Source organism: Oryctolagus cuniculus, chromosome 18 (assembly GCF_964237555.1).
Source record: "Oryctolagus cuniculus chromosome 18, mOryCun1.1, whole genome shotgun sequence".
Taxonomy (NCBI): domain Eukaryota; kingdom Metazoa; phylum Chordata; class Mammalia; order Lagomorpha; family Leporidae; genus Oryctolagus; species Oryctolagus cuniculus.
In genome coordinates this window covers 11,628,512-11,647,300 of record NC_091449.1, presented here as the reverse complement: position 1 = coordinate 11,647,300, position 18,789 = coordinate 11,628,512, and the positions used below count along the sequence as shown (strand labels likewise).

Sequence of the window (18,789 nt, the reverse complement as noted above, 5' to 3'; positions counted from 1 at the left end):
CAGCGGCCGCTGATGAGCGGAGCGAGCCCACAGCCTCTGCCATCCGCTCATCCACTCCCAGCGCCACCCCGGCAAGCCCCCGCCTTGTTCTTGGGTTGCCTTGGCAACGACGCGGCTCCCCCTGCCCCAGTTCCATTTTAGGGCCGTGTACCCTCCGGTCCAGGGTTGCCGGGTGACGAAAGTGCCGTGGCGAATCGCGAGCTATTGAAGTGCACCTGCCGGGGCGGGGATCTACCTTCACCTGGCGTTTTGATTTGGCAGATTCGCCTCTCGCTTTTGGAATTCCTCCCAGCGTTTCGAAATCAGGACTAACGCCTCACTGGCTCATAGTTATTTTAATATTTTATTTTATACAGCGTTACCCAGTTACTGAGCGCTACTGATGAAACTGTAGTCTGCAAACAGCAGGAGCGAGCAGAAAGCGGGCGGAGGGTCTTTCCGGTCGGCACCCATCACCTGTTCGTTCTCCCACTGAGCGCAGCCGCTGGCGCCCTTCTGTCTGCGTCACCATCCCTTTACCAAGCATCATCACCAGCCCGGCCCCTCCAAGCAGACGCTCGTGTCCTGTCAGCTCTCTCCGCTTCTCCGTTACGTGGGCTCGTGACGAAAGTGCGAGCCCGAGCCTCGGCCTGCGAGGTCCGCGCCTGCGCGCTGCTCCGGGAGACGGCGTCCGCTCGCCCCGCCTCCCCGTCTGCGGTTCCGGCGCTACAGATTCGCCGCTCACGGCTCTGTTTTTTTGCCGTGGCTCTTTGTGATCTTTTGTTCCCCCTTTCACGCCGCCCGTGAGACAGTGCTACCTGCAGGTAGCTTGGTTCTGTTTTCGGGCTTTCTCAGGACGCGGACGCTCCCCCGCCCCCGGCTACTCTAGCGAAAGTGCGACTGCGAACGCGCCGGCGCGCTCGGGCTCGGCGGAGGCGCGCTCGGGCTCCCGGCGACGACGACTACGACGACGACGAGGCGAGCGGACGGAGGCGGCGCCTGAGGCAGCGGTGGAGCCCATGCCCCGGGACGGCGGGAGGGCCCGGAGAGACGAGTCCGGGGCCCGGGGCATGTCCCCGGGGCCCCCGTGAGCAGGCGGCGGCCGCGGCGGCGATGGAGATCCCGCCGCAGGAGGCGCCGCCCGGGCCGGGCGCGGACGGCGACGCCGAGGAGGCCGCTGGCGAGGCTGGGTCCCCCGGGCCCGCCTCGCCCCCCGCCGACGGGCGCCTCAAGGCTGCGGCCAAGCGCGTCACCTTCCCGTCGGACGAGGATATCGTGTCCGGCGCGGTGGAGCCCAAAGACCCCTGGAGACATGGTTAGTTGCGGGGGTGGGCTCCTCCGAGGGGGCACGGGGGCTGGCGGGCCGGGCGCCCCCGCTGCGTGGTACTTGGGGGCGACTCCGCGAAGCCGGTGGTCAGCGGCGCCCCGGAGGCTGTTGGCAAGGAGGTGGCCGTGGGGCTGGGGAGGTGGAAGGTGCCTGCTGTGCGCCCCTCCCCCCCAGGGATCGTCTTAGGGTTTGAAGCGGTGGGCGGTGGGCTGGTGGCCTGCGGGATCGTGGGGTCGGGGGGCAGCGGCTTCGGCGTGCTGGTACGCCCCCGCCCCCCGGACAGGGCAGCTGCCGCGTGGAGAGGGGCGAAGCTGCTGTCTGCAAGCCTTGGGCCCGGGGGTGGGGGCGGTGGGGTCCTTGGCCCAAAGAAGCGGCGGGAATAGATCTGGGCTGTGGCCGTGGCGGAGCGGCTGAGCCCCCCCCCCCCCCCCCCCCCGGCTTGGGAGCGGAGTTCATGGTCAGTTTGCCAGCGGGCCGGTCGTCGGAGCTCGCGCCCTCCCTCCGACCCCGGACAGAAGCAGGAGGTGGTCGGTTTCCCTTCCGGAGAGTTGGGGCCCGTGGAGCTGGCTGGGCGGTGCAGGTGCAGGTGCAGGTGTGGGGTGGGGGTGCGTCCTGGGTGGCAGGCCCCTCGCGCCGGGAGGAGGGTCCGGGCCGCTGGAGGGCTGTGTTGGGCCCCAAGGGGCAGGGGCAGCAGGGGCGGGGCTGCGAGGAGAGGGAGCCGCCGCCTGTGGCTCCCTGGGTGTTGGTCTGCTGGCCCCCGGCTGTGGGCAGTGGAGGCCCCGGTGGCCTTGATGGCGAGTAGACGCGTGGTTGCCGGACCCTGGACACACAGGGAGCCTCCCGCGTGCCCCAGGGTGGTCGGTCACGGGGCGGTGACTAATTCCAGGCTTGGTGTTGGAGCGCAGGGCTTGGGGCCGAGGGGCTGAGGAGGGAAGGGGTGGGAGCGGGCCCTGGCCGGAGATTGGGGGGTGGGGCAGGCCGGATCCTGAGCCCTCCGCGGGGCTCCGCAGCCCCCCTGCGCCCTCAGGCTGCTCCCCCGCCTCCCCGGGCCCCCGCGTTCCCGAGCTGGCCGGGTGGCCACGGCGGGCACTGGGTTGAATTCAGAGGACGGGGGCGTGTAGGAAGAGCGGCGGGCCCGGCTCGAGGGTGCGCTCTGGCCGGGGTGAGGGGCTGGGCGCAGGGTTTCTGGGCTGCAGGTCCGTAGCAGGGTGCGCTCTGCCGGCGGCGGTGCTGTCTGCGGGCGGGGGCTGTGCACGAGCCAGCCCTCGCGAGTTCCCGCCGCGTACCCAGCAGCAAGCCCAGGCGGTGGGCAGAAAGAGGGAGGGCTGCTGCAGCCTGCGGGGGGGGGGGGGCGGCGCCGGTGGTCTGCCCTGGGGGGTACAGGCGGTGACACCTGACAGCCTGTGGCGAGGACTTGGGTCTGGGGTCCGGGGTGAAGTCGGTCCCTTTGGATTTACAGGGTGGGAGCACCCAGAAACAGGTGTTGGCCTCTGCGCCTGAGGGGGCAGCGGAGTGTGGGAGAGGACGCGTGACAGACAGCTGGGAGGCCCTAGGGGCTGGGGCTTGGGCTGCGGGGAGTCGCCGCTCCAGGACCAGGGAGAGGCTTCTTGGAGTTGGTCTCCAGGCCGTGGGAGGCGTGGGGGGTTGTTTTCGGCTGTGGACCCGGTGGGAGGGGTGATGAAGGGGTCTGCTGGGGACACGCTGGTGCTGTCCCCCAGGCCAAGGGGCGTCCGCGGAGCCAGCGAGTCGTCCCGAAGCTGCTGCTCGGGGAGGGGTGAAGTGGCCGGGCTGGCAGGCACCGGAGAGTCCCGGCGTGCACAGAAGCAGCCCTGGCGCCCGCGGAGCCACCAGCTCGGTGGAGGAGGGCGGCCCTGCGAGCGAGCGGGGTGAGCGCCTTGGGCGCGGACATGATCCCTGCCTCGCACACCACCCGGGATGTCGCGGGGGGGCTGGCCCGGGTCGGGGGAGTGTCTCTGCAGCAGGCAGAGCCCCCGTCCGTGGACAGGAAGTGAGGCCTGGGGAGGCGGCAGGGTGGAAACCTTGAGTGCAAGCCCCCTTCGGTGCTGCCGAGCTGGGCACGTGGGTGCTGGGGCCCAGGCCAGGCTTCCAGCCCCGACTGCAAGAGTGACCCGAGGCCGGCTGGACGCCCCAGGCCCCGCCGAGCCCCGTGTGGGTGACCCGAGGCCGGCCGGGCGCCCCAGGCCCCGCTGAGCCCTGTGTGGGTGACCCGAGGCCGGCCGGGCACCCCAGGCCCCTCTGAACTCCGTGTGGGTGACCCGAGGCCGGCCGGGCGCCCCAGGCCCCTCTGAACTCCGTGTGGGTGACCCGAGGCCGGCCGGGCGCCCCAGGCCCCTCTGAACTTCGTGTGGGTGACCCGAGGCTGGCCAGACGCCCCAGGCCCCGCCGAGCCCTGTGTGGGTGACCCGAGGCCGGCCGGGCGCCCCAGGCCCCGCTGAACTCCGTGTGGGTGACCCGAGGCCGGCCGGGCGCCCCAGGCCCCGCTGAACTCCGTGTGGGTGACCCGAGGCCGGCCGGGCGCCCCAGGCCCCGCTGAACTCCGTGTGGGTGACCCGAGGCCGGCCGGGCGCCCCAGGCCCCGCTGAACTCCGTGTGGGTGACCCGAGGCTGGCCAGACGCCCCAGGCCCCTCTGAACTCCGTGTGGGTGACCCGAGGCTGGCCAGACGCCCCAGGCCCCTCTGAACTCCGTGTGGGTGACCCGAGGCCGGCCGGGCGCCCCAGGCCCCTCTGAACTTCGTGTGGGTGACCCGAGGCCGGCCGGGCGCCCCCGGCCCCGCTGAACTCCCTGGGCTCTGCGAGGCAGGCGAGCGAGAGGACCTTGGGATCCAGGCACGTGACGGTCTCCCTCCCTCCCGGCCTGCAGTGACTCATCCGCGCGCCCGCTTCCTGCCTGGCGCTCCTGGCGTGTGTGTCGAAGTGGGGGTGTCTGCAGGCCACCCTCTGTGGCCACTTGGGCCTCTGGGTGGGGGTGGCGAGGGCAGCGGCCGTGGTGCTCTGAACCCGGGGTGCAGATGCCACACTGTTTGTTCTCCTGGAAACCCAACCGCACATTTTGTCCTTGGAACTGGTTTGACAGGTAGGCAGAGGTGCGGGCTGAGGGAACTGGCTCTTCAGTGACAGCAGTGATAGCCGGGGGAGGGGTGGGGCGAGGGGCCCTTTAACACATCTGCTCAAGTTTCCATCTGGGCTGGGCCTCGCCTGGTGCTGTAGCTGGCGGGTGGATGCGGCCCCGGGCGGCCCTGTGGCTTTGGGCTCCGGGCCTGAGCCGTCTGTGACAAGCCGGTGACCACGGGCAACTTGCCCAGCTTCTCTGTGCTGGGGCCCCGTCAGCCCGTGTTGGCCACTAGTGGACCAGGATTGCAGACGCTGGCTGTGAGCCCAGCCTCTCCACGTGCCAGCCGACAGCTTCGGGCGAGGTGCAGCCGCCCCTGGCCCCGTCCTCCCGCAAAGTGCCCTCCGCCACCCCTGCCCTGCTGGGACCCCGTGAAGTTCACAGTGTGGGTGGGCGAGGGCCTGCACGCCCTGAGTTGTTGGCCTCCGACTCTGGCTGTGCTTCAGCCGTGTTTGCCGTGTGAACCCGGCCTGGTGGTGGTAGTGCCCGGACAGCAGACAGGGTGAGCAGGAATCGGGTTTTCCTCGCTTCGAAGCCCTGTTGTGGTGTTTGTGAGAGACTTTTTGGGGCAGTGGACCGGGTTTGTGCCGGGACAAGTGCGCCTCCGTAGAATCTGCGGCGGGCTTGGCATCACCCGGGCGGCAGAAGTGCGCGTGCGTTCCTGGGAGCGAGCTGGTGTCACAGGCGCCCGGCTGCAGGAGGAATGAGAGCCGTGGCGCCGAGTACCCTGCCTGCCCGGGCACCAGAGAAGAGGCTGGGGCCGGGGGACAGAGTCCGTTGTCCCAGGCTCCCCAGGCAGCGCTGTGCTGGGCCCGGCCCCCACTCAGCTCCGCCGCTCTGCAGCAGGCCTCGGGACTGCCCTCCCCACCTCACTTGACCCCTCACGCGTGTTCGCGGTAAATCCCAGGGTGAGCACTGGAGAACTGGCTGGGGGGCAGCTGTGGACGTCCCAGCTCTTGGGATCTCCCCACGTGTGACCGCTTCCAGTGACTGCCCCTCCACCGGCTCCTGAGAGCCTGAAAAGTCCCAGGCCCACGCACTGCCTCGTGTAATACGGATGGTGCTGTAAAATCCAGGAAACTGCAGTTCCAAGACCCATCTGGCCCAGGGGTCTCTGGGAGAACATGGAGCCCATGTGGGCTGTCCTCCGTCTCTGGCTGTGGTGCCGCGCGTGCAGCCCGCGAGCCTGTGGTGCCAGTTACAGCTCCGCCCTGGGCCCCTGGTCCGTGTGGGGATGGGAGGTGACAGTCACCCATGCCTTTGTGGGGTGGGAGGTCACAGCCGTCCATGCCTGTGTGGGAGGGGGGTCACAGCCGTCCATGCCTGTGTGGGATGGGGGTCACAGCCATCCATGCCTGTGTGGGATTGGAGGTGACAGTCACCCATGCCTGTGTGGGATGGGGATCACAGCTGTCCATGCCTGTGTGGGATGGGGGTCACAGCCGTCCATGCCTGTGTGGGATGGGGGTCACAGCCGTCCATGCCTGTGTGGGATATGGGGGTCACAGCCGTCCATGCCTGTGTGGGATGGGGGTCACAGCCGTCCATGCCTGTGTGGGATGGGGGTCACAGCCGTCCATGCCTGTATGAGATGGGAGGTGACAGTCACCCATGGCTGTGTGGGATGGGGGTCACAGCCGTCCATGCCTGTGTGGGAGAGGGGTCACATCACCCACGCAGTTCTGGCAGGCGCTCGAGAGCAGCGGTGGAGTTGAGTGCGGCCGTGTCACTCTGGGAGCCTGGCTTCCCCTCTCAGAGAGTGGAGACAGCCCCACCTGGCCGGGCGGCCATGGGGACGGGTGAGCAGGCGCGGACCACCAGTGGTCAGGGGCACCTGTCTGCCTGTGGTTCCACCTAGTCCACACTTCTGTGGCCTTGGGAAGTCCCACCCCGGTGCCACACTCTCCCATGGTGAAGCCATTTCGGCAGGTGAAGACTCTCTTTCAAAGCTTTGAGCTCCTCAGGGAGGACCGGATGCAGGCTTTGGGCCACACAGCCAGGAGCACGGAGCACACCCCAGTCCAGCGTCAGGCTGGGTGCTGCCCCCGTGAGCTTGGCCGTGGCACCCTCCGAAGCTGGAGGAAGCAGCTGTGCCCCATCGCCAGGGTAGGGTTAGGGCAGCGGGAGGCTGGGGCTGGCGTTCAGTTCAGTGTGGGAGCAGGATGGGGGAGCCCCCGTTCCAGGAAGGGGGTTCCCAGGCTGCTCCTGAGAAGTTAGACCCCTCGTGTGTGGTTTTGTTTCTCTCTCTGGGAAGGAGCTCCCCAGGGGGGGCCTGGCTCCCTGGGGCCGTCTCAGCTGTGACCTGGCGGTGCATGGGCGTACACAGTAGGCGTTCAAGAGTCGTTCACTCGTGCCCCTTCCACTAGGCCGCTGGCACAGAGTGGGGGTGGGGCCTGACAGTGTCCGCCGACAGCCCCAGCTCACGGGACGGGTGGGAGCCCTGCAGCCTGGTGCTCTGGGTGGGCGGGCCCGCTGGGGTGCGCCTGGTGCAGCACCCTCCCCACCCTCCCTCTCCACCTCCGCGCCGTGGTCCTGCTGCTGCGTTCTGGGTGCCCTGGCTCCCCGGGGGTGGGGCTGCCGGGGAAAGAGAGCAGGTGGCCCTGGGCAGGGCGGTGCTTCCTGCCGCTGACGGCGATGGTCACGCGGTCACAGCTCCCTGCCCCGGAGCTGTCTGTGCACTCGCTCAGTCTCCCCCACGCCAGAGAGACCACGGCTGCACAGCTGATGAGCGGAGGGGCTGGCTCCCCCAGCAGCCCGGCTCCCCAGGAGGAGCGGTCTGGTCCTCTGTGTGCCTGTTCTCCACGAGCCCCCCGGGGGTCCACCACGCTCTGAGCCTGCTCTGGAAGGCCCTTCCTCTCCCTCCCCCAGCAGAGATGCCGGCGTCCGGCACTCAGCGGCCCCTTGCCAGCGCCCTGCCGCTCCTGCCCGTCCTTCTCAAGCCACCTCAGATGCCAGCTCCTCGGCGGGCCGTCTCTGATCCCCAGACGGCTCTGCCCCTCACTGCCGGTTCCCGTGGCGCCGCTGTTGATGCTTGTGTGCGTCCATCTCCCCCACTGGACCAGAACCTGCACGAGGGACAGCAGCCTGTCCGTCTGGTCCCGGGAGGGGCTGTGCGGGCTCCGTGCGGGATGAGTCCAGAGATGAGTGCGGTGGGGCGTGAGGGGGTGCAGCTGGGGCGGGCGGATTGCACTCTCAGGTCGGTTCCTCCTCGCTGCTTCCACCAAGCATCTGTTTGGCCTCCACGTTGCTGTTCTGCGGGCCAGAGAGAGGGGCGTCCTGACCGCCGCTTCCCACCCAGTCCCCACAGCAGTCGTTGAAAGGAGCCTGGGGGTGGGCGCTGTGGCACAGCGGGTTAACGCCCTGGCCTGCAGCACTGGCATCCCATATGGGCGCCAGTTCAAGACCCGGCTGCTCCACTTCCGATCCAGCTCTCTGCTGTGGCCTGGGAAAGCAGTAGAAGATGGCCCAACCAGCTCTCTGCTGTGGCCCGGGAGTGCAGTGGAGGATGGCCCGAGTCCTTGGGCCCTGCACCCCATGGGAGACCAGGAGGAAGCACCTGGCTCCTGCCTTCGGATCAGCGCGGTGCGCCAGCCGCAGTGCACCGGCCGCGGCGGCCGCTGGAGGGTGAACCAATGGCAAAGGAAGACCTTTCTCTCTGCCTCTCTCTCTCACTGTCCACTCTGCCTGTCAAAAAAAAAGATGGCCCAAGTGCTTGGGCCCCTGCACGCGCATGGGAGACCTGGAAGAAGCTCCTGGCTTCTGGCTTCGGATCGGCGCAGCTCTGGCCATTGTGGCCAACTGGGGAGTGAACCAGCAGATGGAAGAACTCTCTCTCTCTGCCTCTCCTCTCTGTGTAACTCTGACTCTCAAATAGATAAATAAATCTTTAAAAAATAGAAAAAAAAGGAGCCTTGAGGCTGGCCCTGGGGTGTTGAGCCACTGCTTGCAACAGCTGCATCCCGGAATGCCTGTTTGAGTCCTGGCTCAGCTTCCTCTTAGTGTGCCTGGAAGGTAATGGCCCCAGCCCCTGGGTCCCTGCCCCCACGTGGGAGACCAGGATGCATGCCTGGCTCTCTGGCCTGGCCTGGCCTGGCGGTCGCAGCCACCTGGGGAGTGAACCAGTGGGTGGAAGATCTCCTCTCCCTCTGTCTCTCTGCCTTTCACATCACTCGTCTGTTAAGAAAAAGTAGGCCTCGTTGATCTCCTGTTTCTTTTCTTTCTTTTTAACAATTTATTTATTTATTTGAAATAGTTACAGAGAGACAGAGGCAGAGAAAGAGAGAGAGAGGTCTTCCATCCGCTGGTTCACTCCCCAGATGACCACAATGGCTGGAGCTGGGCCTATTCAAAGCCAGGAGCCAGGAGCTTCTTTCGGGTCTCCCATGTGGGTGCAGGGGCCCAAAGACTTAGGCCGTCTTCTACTGCTTTCCCAGCCCATAAAGAGAGCTAGATCAGAAGTGGAGCAGGGCCGGCACTGTGGCGTAGCAGGTAAAGCTGCAGCCTACAGTGCCAGCATCCCATATGGACACTGGTTCGAGTCCCAGCTGCTCCAACTTCTGATACAGCTCTCTGCTATGTTCTGGGAAAGCAGTGGAAGATAGCCCAAGTGCTTGGGCCCCTGCACCCGCATGGGAGACATGGAAGAAGCTCCTGGCTTCGGATCGGCTCAGCTCTGGCTACTGCGGCCATTTGGGGGTGAACCAGCGGGTGGAAGACCTCTTTCTTCTTGCCTCTGCCTCCTTGTAACAACTGCCTTTCAAATGAATCTAAAAAAAAAAAAAAGTGGAGCAGCCAGGACTTGAACCGGCGCCCATGTGGGATGCCGACACTGCGGGCGGTGGCGGCTTTGTCCGCTACGCCACAGCGCCGGCCCCTGCTCCCCTGTTGTAATCACTCTGTGGCTTCTGCTCTCCTGCCCCACCTGGAATCCCCACAGCAGCTTAGGGGGCCCACTGTGACCTGGCCCTGCGGCCCTCACTGGCCACATCTGGAATCACCTGGCCCTGTGCTCGCTGGCTTCCAACCACAGCAGCTTCTCGTTAGCCCCAGAACAGACGGCGCGCCCCACGTCCTGCAGGCCGACCCACGCAGACCCCTCGCTGCAGCACACTCTGAATGGGTCCACATGCGGTGCGCCGAGGCCGTGTCGCTGCGGACCTGCCTGCTTCTCTGCCCGACCGCAGGCGCCGAGAGGAGAGCGAGGCGTCTGGTTCAGTGCCACCGCGTTCCCCAGTGCCCCCACCTCCGGGCTCTGTGCCTGCCTAAGCAGGTGGGACAGCACGTGATGCGTGACCCAGGCCCTCGTGTGGGCTGGGTCCAGAAGGGTGAGGAAGGGGCTTCAGGGAGGGAGGCAGCGGGCCTGCTGCTGGGGTCCCTGCCAGCGGGCCTGCTGTGCGCCACGGGCCGGGGTGCCGCCGCGGGCCGTTCCTCTGGCTGTCTGATCTCAGACTGAAGCGGCCACCCCGCCACTGAGGGAGTGAGGCTTTCAGCGCCTCCTCCCTGGCCCGGGGTGGGGCATGCAAGCAAGGTCCTGGTGCCCGACCTGCCTGCCTTCCCGGCAGCTGACTTGGTCCCCACCCTCCGGCCCCCGAGACTTCCCTCTCGCCCGTCCTGTGTCCCCTCTGTCCTGACTCCCTCGCTCCTGAGCCCAGTTTGGCCCCATTGGTCACAGTGACCAGCCAGTGCTCCGTTCCTCCGGGAGCCGCCGACCTCCCAGGGAGCTGGCTGAGGCCGTCTGGGTCCCTGTGGTGTCCCCAGCACAGCTCACAGGAAGCCCTGCTCTGTTAGAATGGGGACCCTGATGGCGCCTGCCCCGATCCACTGGGGAGCGCAGCGGGTGCAGCAGGCATTAGCAGGCAGGGCCGTGTTTAATTTTCATTTTTTGGAGACTTAGTAGAATGACAGGGAAGACAGAGATCTTCCATCTTCTGGTTCGGTTGGGTCAGGCCGAGTCTGGAACTCCATCCAGGTCTCTACGTGGGTGCAGGTGTCAAAGAACTTGGGCCATCCTCTGCTGCTTTCCCAGGCGCGTTAACAGGGAGCTGGACTGGAAGTGGAGCAGCCGGGACTCGAACTGGTGCCAGTATATGGGATTCAGGTGACGGTGGCTTAACCCATGGGCTACAACACCAGCCCCAGCATAAGGTTTTTTTAAAAATGTACTTCAGAGACAGGCAGAGCTCTCCCGTTTGCTAGTTTACTCCTCAAGTACCTCCAACAGCCAGGGCTGGGTCAGGCCAAAGCTGGGAGCCAGGAGCTGCACCTGAGTCTCCCGTGTGAGAGAGAGGGTGCAAGTGCCCGACCATCGCGTCCTGCTAGCGAGGGTGCAGCTCAGCAGGAAAACTGGAGCCAGAAACGGATCAGGACTCGAACGCACGCCTTCCACAGTGGGCTGCAGGGCTCCCGGGCCGGCTCTTAACGGCTCCACCAAACAGCGGTGTTCTGAGCGTGGCCTGTGCCGGCTCTGCCTCCCTCTGGTCGCTGCGCAGAGTGCTCCGAGGAGCGCCTTGGGCCGTGAGGCGTGCTGCTGCCGCACGCGCACGCTGTCGCGAGGACACACGTCCCCGCGCAGGCGGTGGGCATGCGGTGACGCTGGAGCTGCCCGCGCGTGCTGCCCGCTGTCCTGTGCCTGTCGGTGCCGGGGCGGGGCGCGGGCTCCGTGGGTGTTTGGCTGAGGAAGCTGGCTGTCGTTGAGGGACTTGCGGTCCACGTGCACCTTTCTCTCTGGCTTGGAGGAGCTCTGTGGGCAGCCTGCGCGCCAGGCCGTGGGTCAGGGACGTGTGCCTTTCCCTCTGGTCTCTTCCCTCGCGGGGCGCACACCACAAGGAGCTTAAAGAAGTGGCGAGGACCCTAGCTCCACCGCAGCCGCCTGCGTTTTCACTGTTTCGACGGCAGCTTGAGAAGAAAGCCCGTCATCCTCTGTCCTGATTGGTTCAGCCATGTCTGCACGCCCAGCACCGAGATCTCGCGTCAGTGACGGAGACCCGGAGCCAGGAACTTCCTCCGGGTCTCCCACGCGGGTGCAGGGCCCCAAGCACTTGGGCCGTCTTCTACTGCTTTCCCAGGCCATAGCAGAGAGCTGGATCCGAAGTGGAGCAGCCGAGTCTCGACCTGGCGCCCATATGGGATGCCGACACTGCAGGCCAGGGCGTTAACCCACTGCGCCACGGCGCCGGCACAGCCTGTGCATTGTTAGCTCTGCTCTGGGGAGCCAGTGGGAAGCCCGGCCGTGTCCGTGCTGGCACCAGTCCTTTGGCTTGCTGGGGGGACAGGACGCCTCTGAGAAGCAGCCCTTTGCCCTCCGCTGCTTCACCAGGGTCTCGCAGCAGAGCCCTGGGCGATCCCAGGCTGCCCGAGCAGGACGCACGCTCACGGCAGAGGGGGGCAAGGGCGCCGCCGGCCTGGCCTGAAGACCTGTGACAGGGCGCTCCCTGTGGGCACAGCTGCAGCTGCCCCGCCTCCTGTGGGTGAGGAGGCGGCAGAGCGGGGCGGCCCTATCCCTGGACACAGCCAGCTGCAGCTGTGGGCCCAGTGAGGCCCTCCTCCCACGGCTCTGGCTCCCTTGGGCTGTGTGAGGGCCCTGTCTCGGGGGTCCCCTCCTTCCCGCCCCTATAGTCTGGCAGGCTGCCCCTCGGCTCTGCTCGGAGCTCCTGCCACTGCGTGCCAGCCCCGCCCGCCTGCAGGGCTCCCCCACCTGTGTGGCCGCTGCTGTCCACGGCTGCAGCCCTGACCGCTGCGGCGGTGCCTGGCGCAGAGGCCCCAGGGATGCCTGGACAGTGAGTGGGTTTCCAGCTCCCGCTCGTCTTCTAGTGCACGGCTTCGCTGTTCCTTTCGTAGGGGTCCTTCTTAACTGCCCCCAAACCTAAGTTTCTGACTCCTCCTTTTTTTCCCCTCATGGTTTTTTTCCTTATAATTTGTAATTTTTACCTGTCTGCTTGTTTGCTTTCCTAGCAGTTAGTCCCTAAGGGCAGGGTCTGGCAGGTTTTGTTCGTTGCTGTCTGCCCAGGCCAGGGTGTTTGGTAAAGAGAGCGTGAACAGGGAGGCCAGAAGGTGCACGGTAGCGCAGTGGGGTAAGCTGCGGCCTGCGATGCAGGCATCCCATGTAAGCACTGGTTCAAGTCCCAGCTCCTCGGCTTCTGGTCGGGCTCCCTGGGCCGGCCTCGTGGCGTGGTGAGTAACCCACTGCTGTGACACTCGTGTCCTGTATGAGCGCTGGTGCTTGTCCCGGCCACCCCACTTCCAATCCAGCTGCCTGCTGGTGGGCTGGGGGAGTAGCAGAGAATGGCCCAGATGCTTGTTTGTGCGGCTGCCACCCACGCGGCAGACCCAGATGGAGGAGGCTCCTGGCTCTGGCCTGCCCGGCTCTCACTGTTGTGACCATCTAGGGTGCAGACCAGCCGGTGGGGGACCTCTGTCTCTCCTCTCTCTGTAAGTCTGACTTCCAAATAAAAAAAATCTTTTTTAAAGATTTATTTTGTTTATTTTGAGTTACAAAGGGAGTGGCAGAGAGATCTTCCATCTGTTGGTTCACTTCCCAAATGACTGCAATGGCCAGTGTTGGGCCAGGCTGAAGCCAGGAGCCAGGAGCTTCATCTGGGTCTCCTGCATGGGTGGCAGTGGCCTAAATACTTGGACCATCTTCTGCTGCATTTCCCAAGGCTTTAGCAGAGAGCTGGGTCAGAAGTGGAACAGCTGGGACACGAACCGGTGCCCATATGGGATGCTGGCATTGCAGGTGGCAGCTTTAACTACTGTGCCAGATGCCGGCCCCAATAAATATATCTTAAAAAAGAAGAGTGAGGGCCCAGCGCTGTGGTCTAGTGGGCCAAACCTCCACCTGCAGCACCAGCATCCCGTATGGGCACTGGTTTGTGTCCCTGCTGCTCCATTTCTGATCCAGCCCTCTGCTAATGGCCTGGGAAAGCAGTAGAAGATGGCGCACACCCACATGGGAGATCAGAAGAGTCTCCTGGATCCTGGCTTTGGATTGGCTCTGCTCCAGCTGTTGCAGCCATCTGAGGAGTGCACCAGTGGATGGAAGACCTCTCTCTGTAACTCAGTCTCTTTAAAAAAAAAAAAAAAAGCAGCAGATTATGGCTCAAGTACGGGTCTCTGCCACCTTGTCAAGAACTGGATGGAGTTACTGGCTCCTGGCCTCATCCTGTCCCAGCTTGGACTTTTGTGGGCTTTGGGGGAGTGAAATGTCTCTCACCCTCTTGCTCCTCTGTCTTTCAAATAGATAAATAAATATTAAAAAAGAACACAAGTATATCCTTTGGTTCCCGACAGACCTCATGAAGGTCACCTGCTTGTTACAGCTGAGGAAGGCGTGAGAGGTCATAAGACGTTCCCGGGACCGCGTTTCCACCGTGAGAACCTTGCTGGGCCGACCAGCAGCTCACAGACACTTGGTTCTGAAGTGCCGCAGAGCTTCGGGAGCCCAGCCCCGACCGGACACCAGAGGCAGGTGGCCCCAGTACCCTGCCTGGTTCTCACGGGCCTAGCTGTCGCCTGATGGACACTGGTTCTCCCAGAGGCCCTGTTCCTGAAGCCTGGCCCTGTTGCTGCCTACCTAGGACGTCAGCGAGTAGCAGGGCCAGAGAGCACGGAGCCACGGTGGTTGGGCCCCCAGCGCTGCCGTCCCCTGCCTGGGAGCCACGGTGGCTGGGCCCCCAGCGCTGCCGTCCCTGCCTGGGAGCCACGGTGGCTGGGCCCCCAGTGCTGCCGACCCTGCCTGGTGTGGCCTTTTCCTTGGACCTTGTCGGTGACCTTCAGTTCCCTGAGGTACGCAGAGCTTGGACGTGTTAGTTCCCTCTGCTGTAACACTTCCTCCTTTCTCCTGCGTTTTTATAAATTATTTTATTGTTTATTTATTTGAAAGAAAGACAAGCTCCCATCCACTGGTTCACTCCCCAGATGCCTACACAGCTGGGCTGGCCGCAGGATGCGTATTAGCAGGAGGCTGGACTCGGGCGCTCGGGTGGGGCTGTGGGCGCTCACCGCTGCGTGGAGTGCCCATCCCCCTCTGCTGTCGGAGTTACTGTCCCTCATTTCTTTTCTTTATTTGTGAAGTATTCACACAATGGACGCCAGCGTTGCAGGAAACAAGGCCTCAAGCCTGCTCCCCACTGACGGGGAGAACACTGTCTGTGGGGGGGAACAGTGGAGCACAGGGCTCGGGAACCCCTGTCCTGACTGTTGGATTGTCATCCCCAGTTTGGGGCAGCGTCAGTGTTCAGTATGACAGATGCGTGCAGCTGGGGACCAGGAATCAGAATTGCTGGTTGTGGCTGGTGGCGCACGCAGCTTTACAAAGAATGCCAGGCCTGCTAGAGCAGTCCTTGCTGCCCCGAGTCTCCCACCTGACGCCCCTTTAGCAGCTGTTTATAGCACCTGCTGTGTTCCCGGGTGTCGTTCCCCCTCTTCATGGAGGAACGACACTAAGTCCTGCCTAGGCTTCATATCCGAGTCACGGCACCAATATGTCGCTCCCCGTCTTCGTGGAGGAACGACACAGGACCCTGCGCTGTTCTTTCATCTGCTCGGCCCTCCCCGGGTTTGCTGCTGGTTCTTCCCGGGTTGGCTGCTGTCCCTTCCACCTCCGTGGAAGGGCGGTTCCCCCTGCCACATTCCCCACTTCCGCGGGGGAGTGGCACACCGCCGGCCGGCTCTCTCGGGGGCTGCACAGGTGTTCCCCTTAGATGTTCCTTGTGCATGCCGTCTCTCTCCTCCTTTATAGTCCTCCTCCGCCAATCCGTGCTCTGCTACCCACACGCCGAGCGCGCCGCTCTCCTCCAATCAGGAGCAAGTCCTACAGTTTATTGGCTGAACTGGAGGCAGCTGCGTAGAAGCTGTTTTCTCCTCTCCCAGCGCCATATTGTGGGAGAGCAGATGCATAGAATAAGTCTTAATTCCAGTAACTTAGTCTAGTCTGAGTTGCTCCCCACACCCGGGCAGGAGTGGTGGAAGACACTCCCTCCTCCAGGAAGCCCTCCCTGGCTTCCCTGTCCCAGACTTGCCCACTGGACTGCCCATTTGTGGACTTAGAACCAGGCTGTCTTGCACACCATGTCCCCAGGGTCACCCAACCTGGGACACAGAGCAGGTGCTCAAAGAAGGATCTATTGAGTTGCTGTTGACACACGCATTCTCAAGGCCTGGGTTCCAGTGTGTAGTGCTTGTTGGAGTTAGATCTGGGCCCCAGGGCCATGTGAGCCCAGAGGCCAGCCCTGTCCCAGCTGCCCGGACCCAGAGGCCAGCACTGTCCCAGCCGCCCGGACCCAGAGGCCAGCACTGTCCAGCCACCCGGGCCCAGAGGCCAGCCCTGTCCCAGCTGCCTGGCCTGGGCACCCTGGATGCCTTGACCTGAGCCAGGCTCTGTGCTGGGGTTGGCAACGGGGTCCTCGCCCTGAGTCGCCGTCCGACTGCGTGTGGGCCGGGGAGTGGACCCAGCCCCTGGGAGCTCACTGTTGGCTTGCGCCTCCTTTTGGGGGGTGTGGGGACAGAGGCTGTACAAGCCCTCAGAGAGCCCAGGCGGGGTTCCTTGGCCGCTCTAGCCGCAGGAGTCCTGATCACGCGCTCTGTGTGTTGGCGCTGCTTTCTGGTGCGTACCCCTGAGGCTGGAAGGAATTCTTGCCCGTTTCACAGGTGAGGCTGTCCCTGGCTCACTGCAACTCCAGCCTGGGTAGCCAGACCTGGAGCCCAGCCCTGAGCTGCACAGCGGCCGCCGGGCCTCCTGTCCATCGGCTCCTCGCTGCCAAGCCCAGGGAGAGGGAGCCGCGCGTCTGCAGCTGGGCAGACTGAGGAGTGGTCACTTGGCCCCGAGGGCCCCGTCTCATCGCGGGTGGGGAGATGGGCCCTGGGCTGAGGCTCCTCCCTCTGTACCCCGGCTGCCGGGTGTTTGCTCCTGCCCTCCGTGCGGCCCAGGCCGGCACTCTGCACGCTCAGTGCTCAGCCCTGGGTCAATATTTGTCTAAGGGCACAGGAGCGAGTGTGATCGGTATTTCTGAGGGGAAGGGGGTGGGGGGACAGGCAGAGGCAGCTGGTTTGGGGCAGGTGCTTGGTGGGCCTGGCTGGAGCCGATAGTGTTTGCCCTCCCGTCAGGCACCTGCTGTGAGCTGGCAGGCCCAGGACTCAGGTGGCAGGAGCCCCTGCTGACCCAGTACCAGCTCCGTGCTCGCGCTCCGAGGGCAGGATCTGAGCACTGCTTCTGGAAGTCTGGGTGTCACTCTGTCTCCTGCTCCATCTTCAGCCGTGCAGAGGCATCACAGCCATCCCCTGGGACAGAGTTACTGGGGCTGGAGCCTACCTGGGCTGCGCAAGGTGGACAGGCCTCTGCCGGGGCCCGGGCTCCAGAAGCTGGCAGGACCCAGCTCTGGCGCCTGCTCTCTGGCCACACGGCCTCCTTGCTCTTTTTCCCAGAACCCCACTGGGCTCGCCATTCTAGAGGCCAGGAAGGGACACTCAGTCCAGGTCCCCGGGGGAGCTGAGCTTAGCATCCTGGGTGCACAAAGTCACCAGTTCCCAGGTGTGCGCGTCAGGTCGCCTGCCCCCACCGGGACTCAGGCGCTTATGCCCTGCATAACCAGAGGCCCAGAACGCCGCTGGGGGCCGGCGCTGCGGCGCAGTGGGTGAAGCCAACAGCAGTGTCACATCCCATATCAGCACCGGTCTGAGTCCTGGCTGCTCCACTTCTCCAGCTCTCTGCACCTGTGTGGGAGACATGGGTGGAATTTTAGGCTCCTGGCTTCAGCCTAGCCCACCCCTGCCTGTTGCAACCCTTTCGAGGAATGAACCTGTGGATGGAATATTCTCTCTCTCTCTCTCTCTCTTTTTCCCTCTCCCTCTCTCTGAAACTTTGCCTTTCAAATAAATAAATGAATATTAAAGAAGTGCCAGCGGCCTTGTCAGACGCCCTGTGCGGGAGGCTCCCTGGCAGCCGGGCCAGCGGGGACCTGTGCGTGGCCGCTCTGCACGTGTCTATACCGAGATCAGCAGCCGGGAGGGTCAGGATGAGGGGGTGGGGCGGGCCTGCCATTAGCACCGGCCATCTGCGTCCTTCGCCCTGCCGAAGGCCTGGGCCTGGAGGCAGGCGCCCAGCCTGCTCTGAGCTGCGAGCCCTCAGCTGGTTGTGCTCCAGCCTCGTGTCTCAATGGCGGGAACTGCAAAGGAGCTGTGCTTTCCTTTGTCCGGGGATCTGCTGGGAGTCCCTGCTGTCCTCACCTGGTTTCTGTTTGCCCACCCTGGGGTACACTTCTTCATCCATCCATCCATCCATCCATCCATCTACACACACACACACACACACACACACACAATTTATTAGAAAGGCAGAGTTACAGAGTGGAAGAGCTCTTTGTCCACCGGCTTACCCCCCAAATGGCTGCAGCAGCCGGGGCTGGGCCAGGCTGAAGCCAGGAGCCAGGAGCTGCATGCATGTGGGAGCAGGGCCCCAAGCAGTTGGGCCGTTGTCTGCTGTTTTCCCAGGTGCATTAGCAGGGAGCTGGACTGGAAGTGGAGCAGCCGGGACTCAGCCAGCGCCCATAGGAGATGCCAGTGTCACACACGGTGGTTGAACCGCTCTGTCATGTCGCCGACCCCTGGACTGGAGGTGGAGGATCCAGCGTGGTGACTGTCTCCGCCCTCCCCGCCCTCGGCAGGGTGGCGAGGGTGAGGCCGTGGGGTGTCTTGGAGCAGCACCGGCAGAGGCCTGTGTAGGAGCCTGCCTGCCATTGTCACCGTGGGCCTGTGTCTGACCCGCTGTGTGGACGGCCAGGCCCCGCCGAGGATCCTGAGCCCAGCAGCTGCGGTGCCCAGTGGTGCGCGGCTCCCTCCGCCCCGCTGACCGCTCATCGCGAGATACCGCGCCGGCGTCCCCTCGCTGCTGGGGGGCCGGGGCAGAGGTTTTCTTTTTTTTTTCTTTTTTTTTCTTTTTTATTTTTGACAGGCAGAGTGGACAGTGAGAGACAGAGAGAAAGGTCTTCCTTTTGCCGTTGGTTCACCCTCCAATGGCCGCCGCGGCCAGTGCGCTGCGGCTGGTGCATCGCGCTGATCCGATGGCAGGAGCCAGGTGCTTCTCCTGGTCTCCCATGGGGTGCAGGGCCCAAGCACTTGGGCCATCCTCCACTGCACTCCCGGGCCACAGCAGACAGCTGGCCTGGAAGAAGGGCAACCGGGACAGAATCCGGCACCCCGACCGGGACTAGAACCCGGTGTGCCGGCGCCGCAAGGCGGAGGATTAGGGTTTGCCGCGGCGCCAGCCTAGAGGTTTTCACAACTACTTGAGTGCTTAAAACCCGTCTAGGAATGGACCGTGGCTCCGTTTTCGTCTGGGTTGTGTCCCTGTCTCCATGC

The 18,789-nt window shown here is 64.4% G+C and overlaps 1 protein-coding gene across 1 annotated transcript in view; it reads left to right on the top strand.

Annotated features, from left to right (window-relative positions):
- Nucleotides 1–321: 321 nt before the first annotated feature.
- PPP1R37 (protein phosphatase 1 regulatory subunit 37) overlaps nt 322–18,789 on the top strand; it is a 38,792-nt gene continuing 20,324 nt past the window's right edge. The window contains exon 1 of the mRNA XM_051828466.2: nt 322–1,294. Within this exon, the coding sequence (XP_051684426.1) occupies nt 1,093–1,294 (202 nt within the window). The 5' untranslated portion in view covers nt 322–1,092. The remainder of the gene's footprint in view (nt 1,295–18,789) is intronic.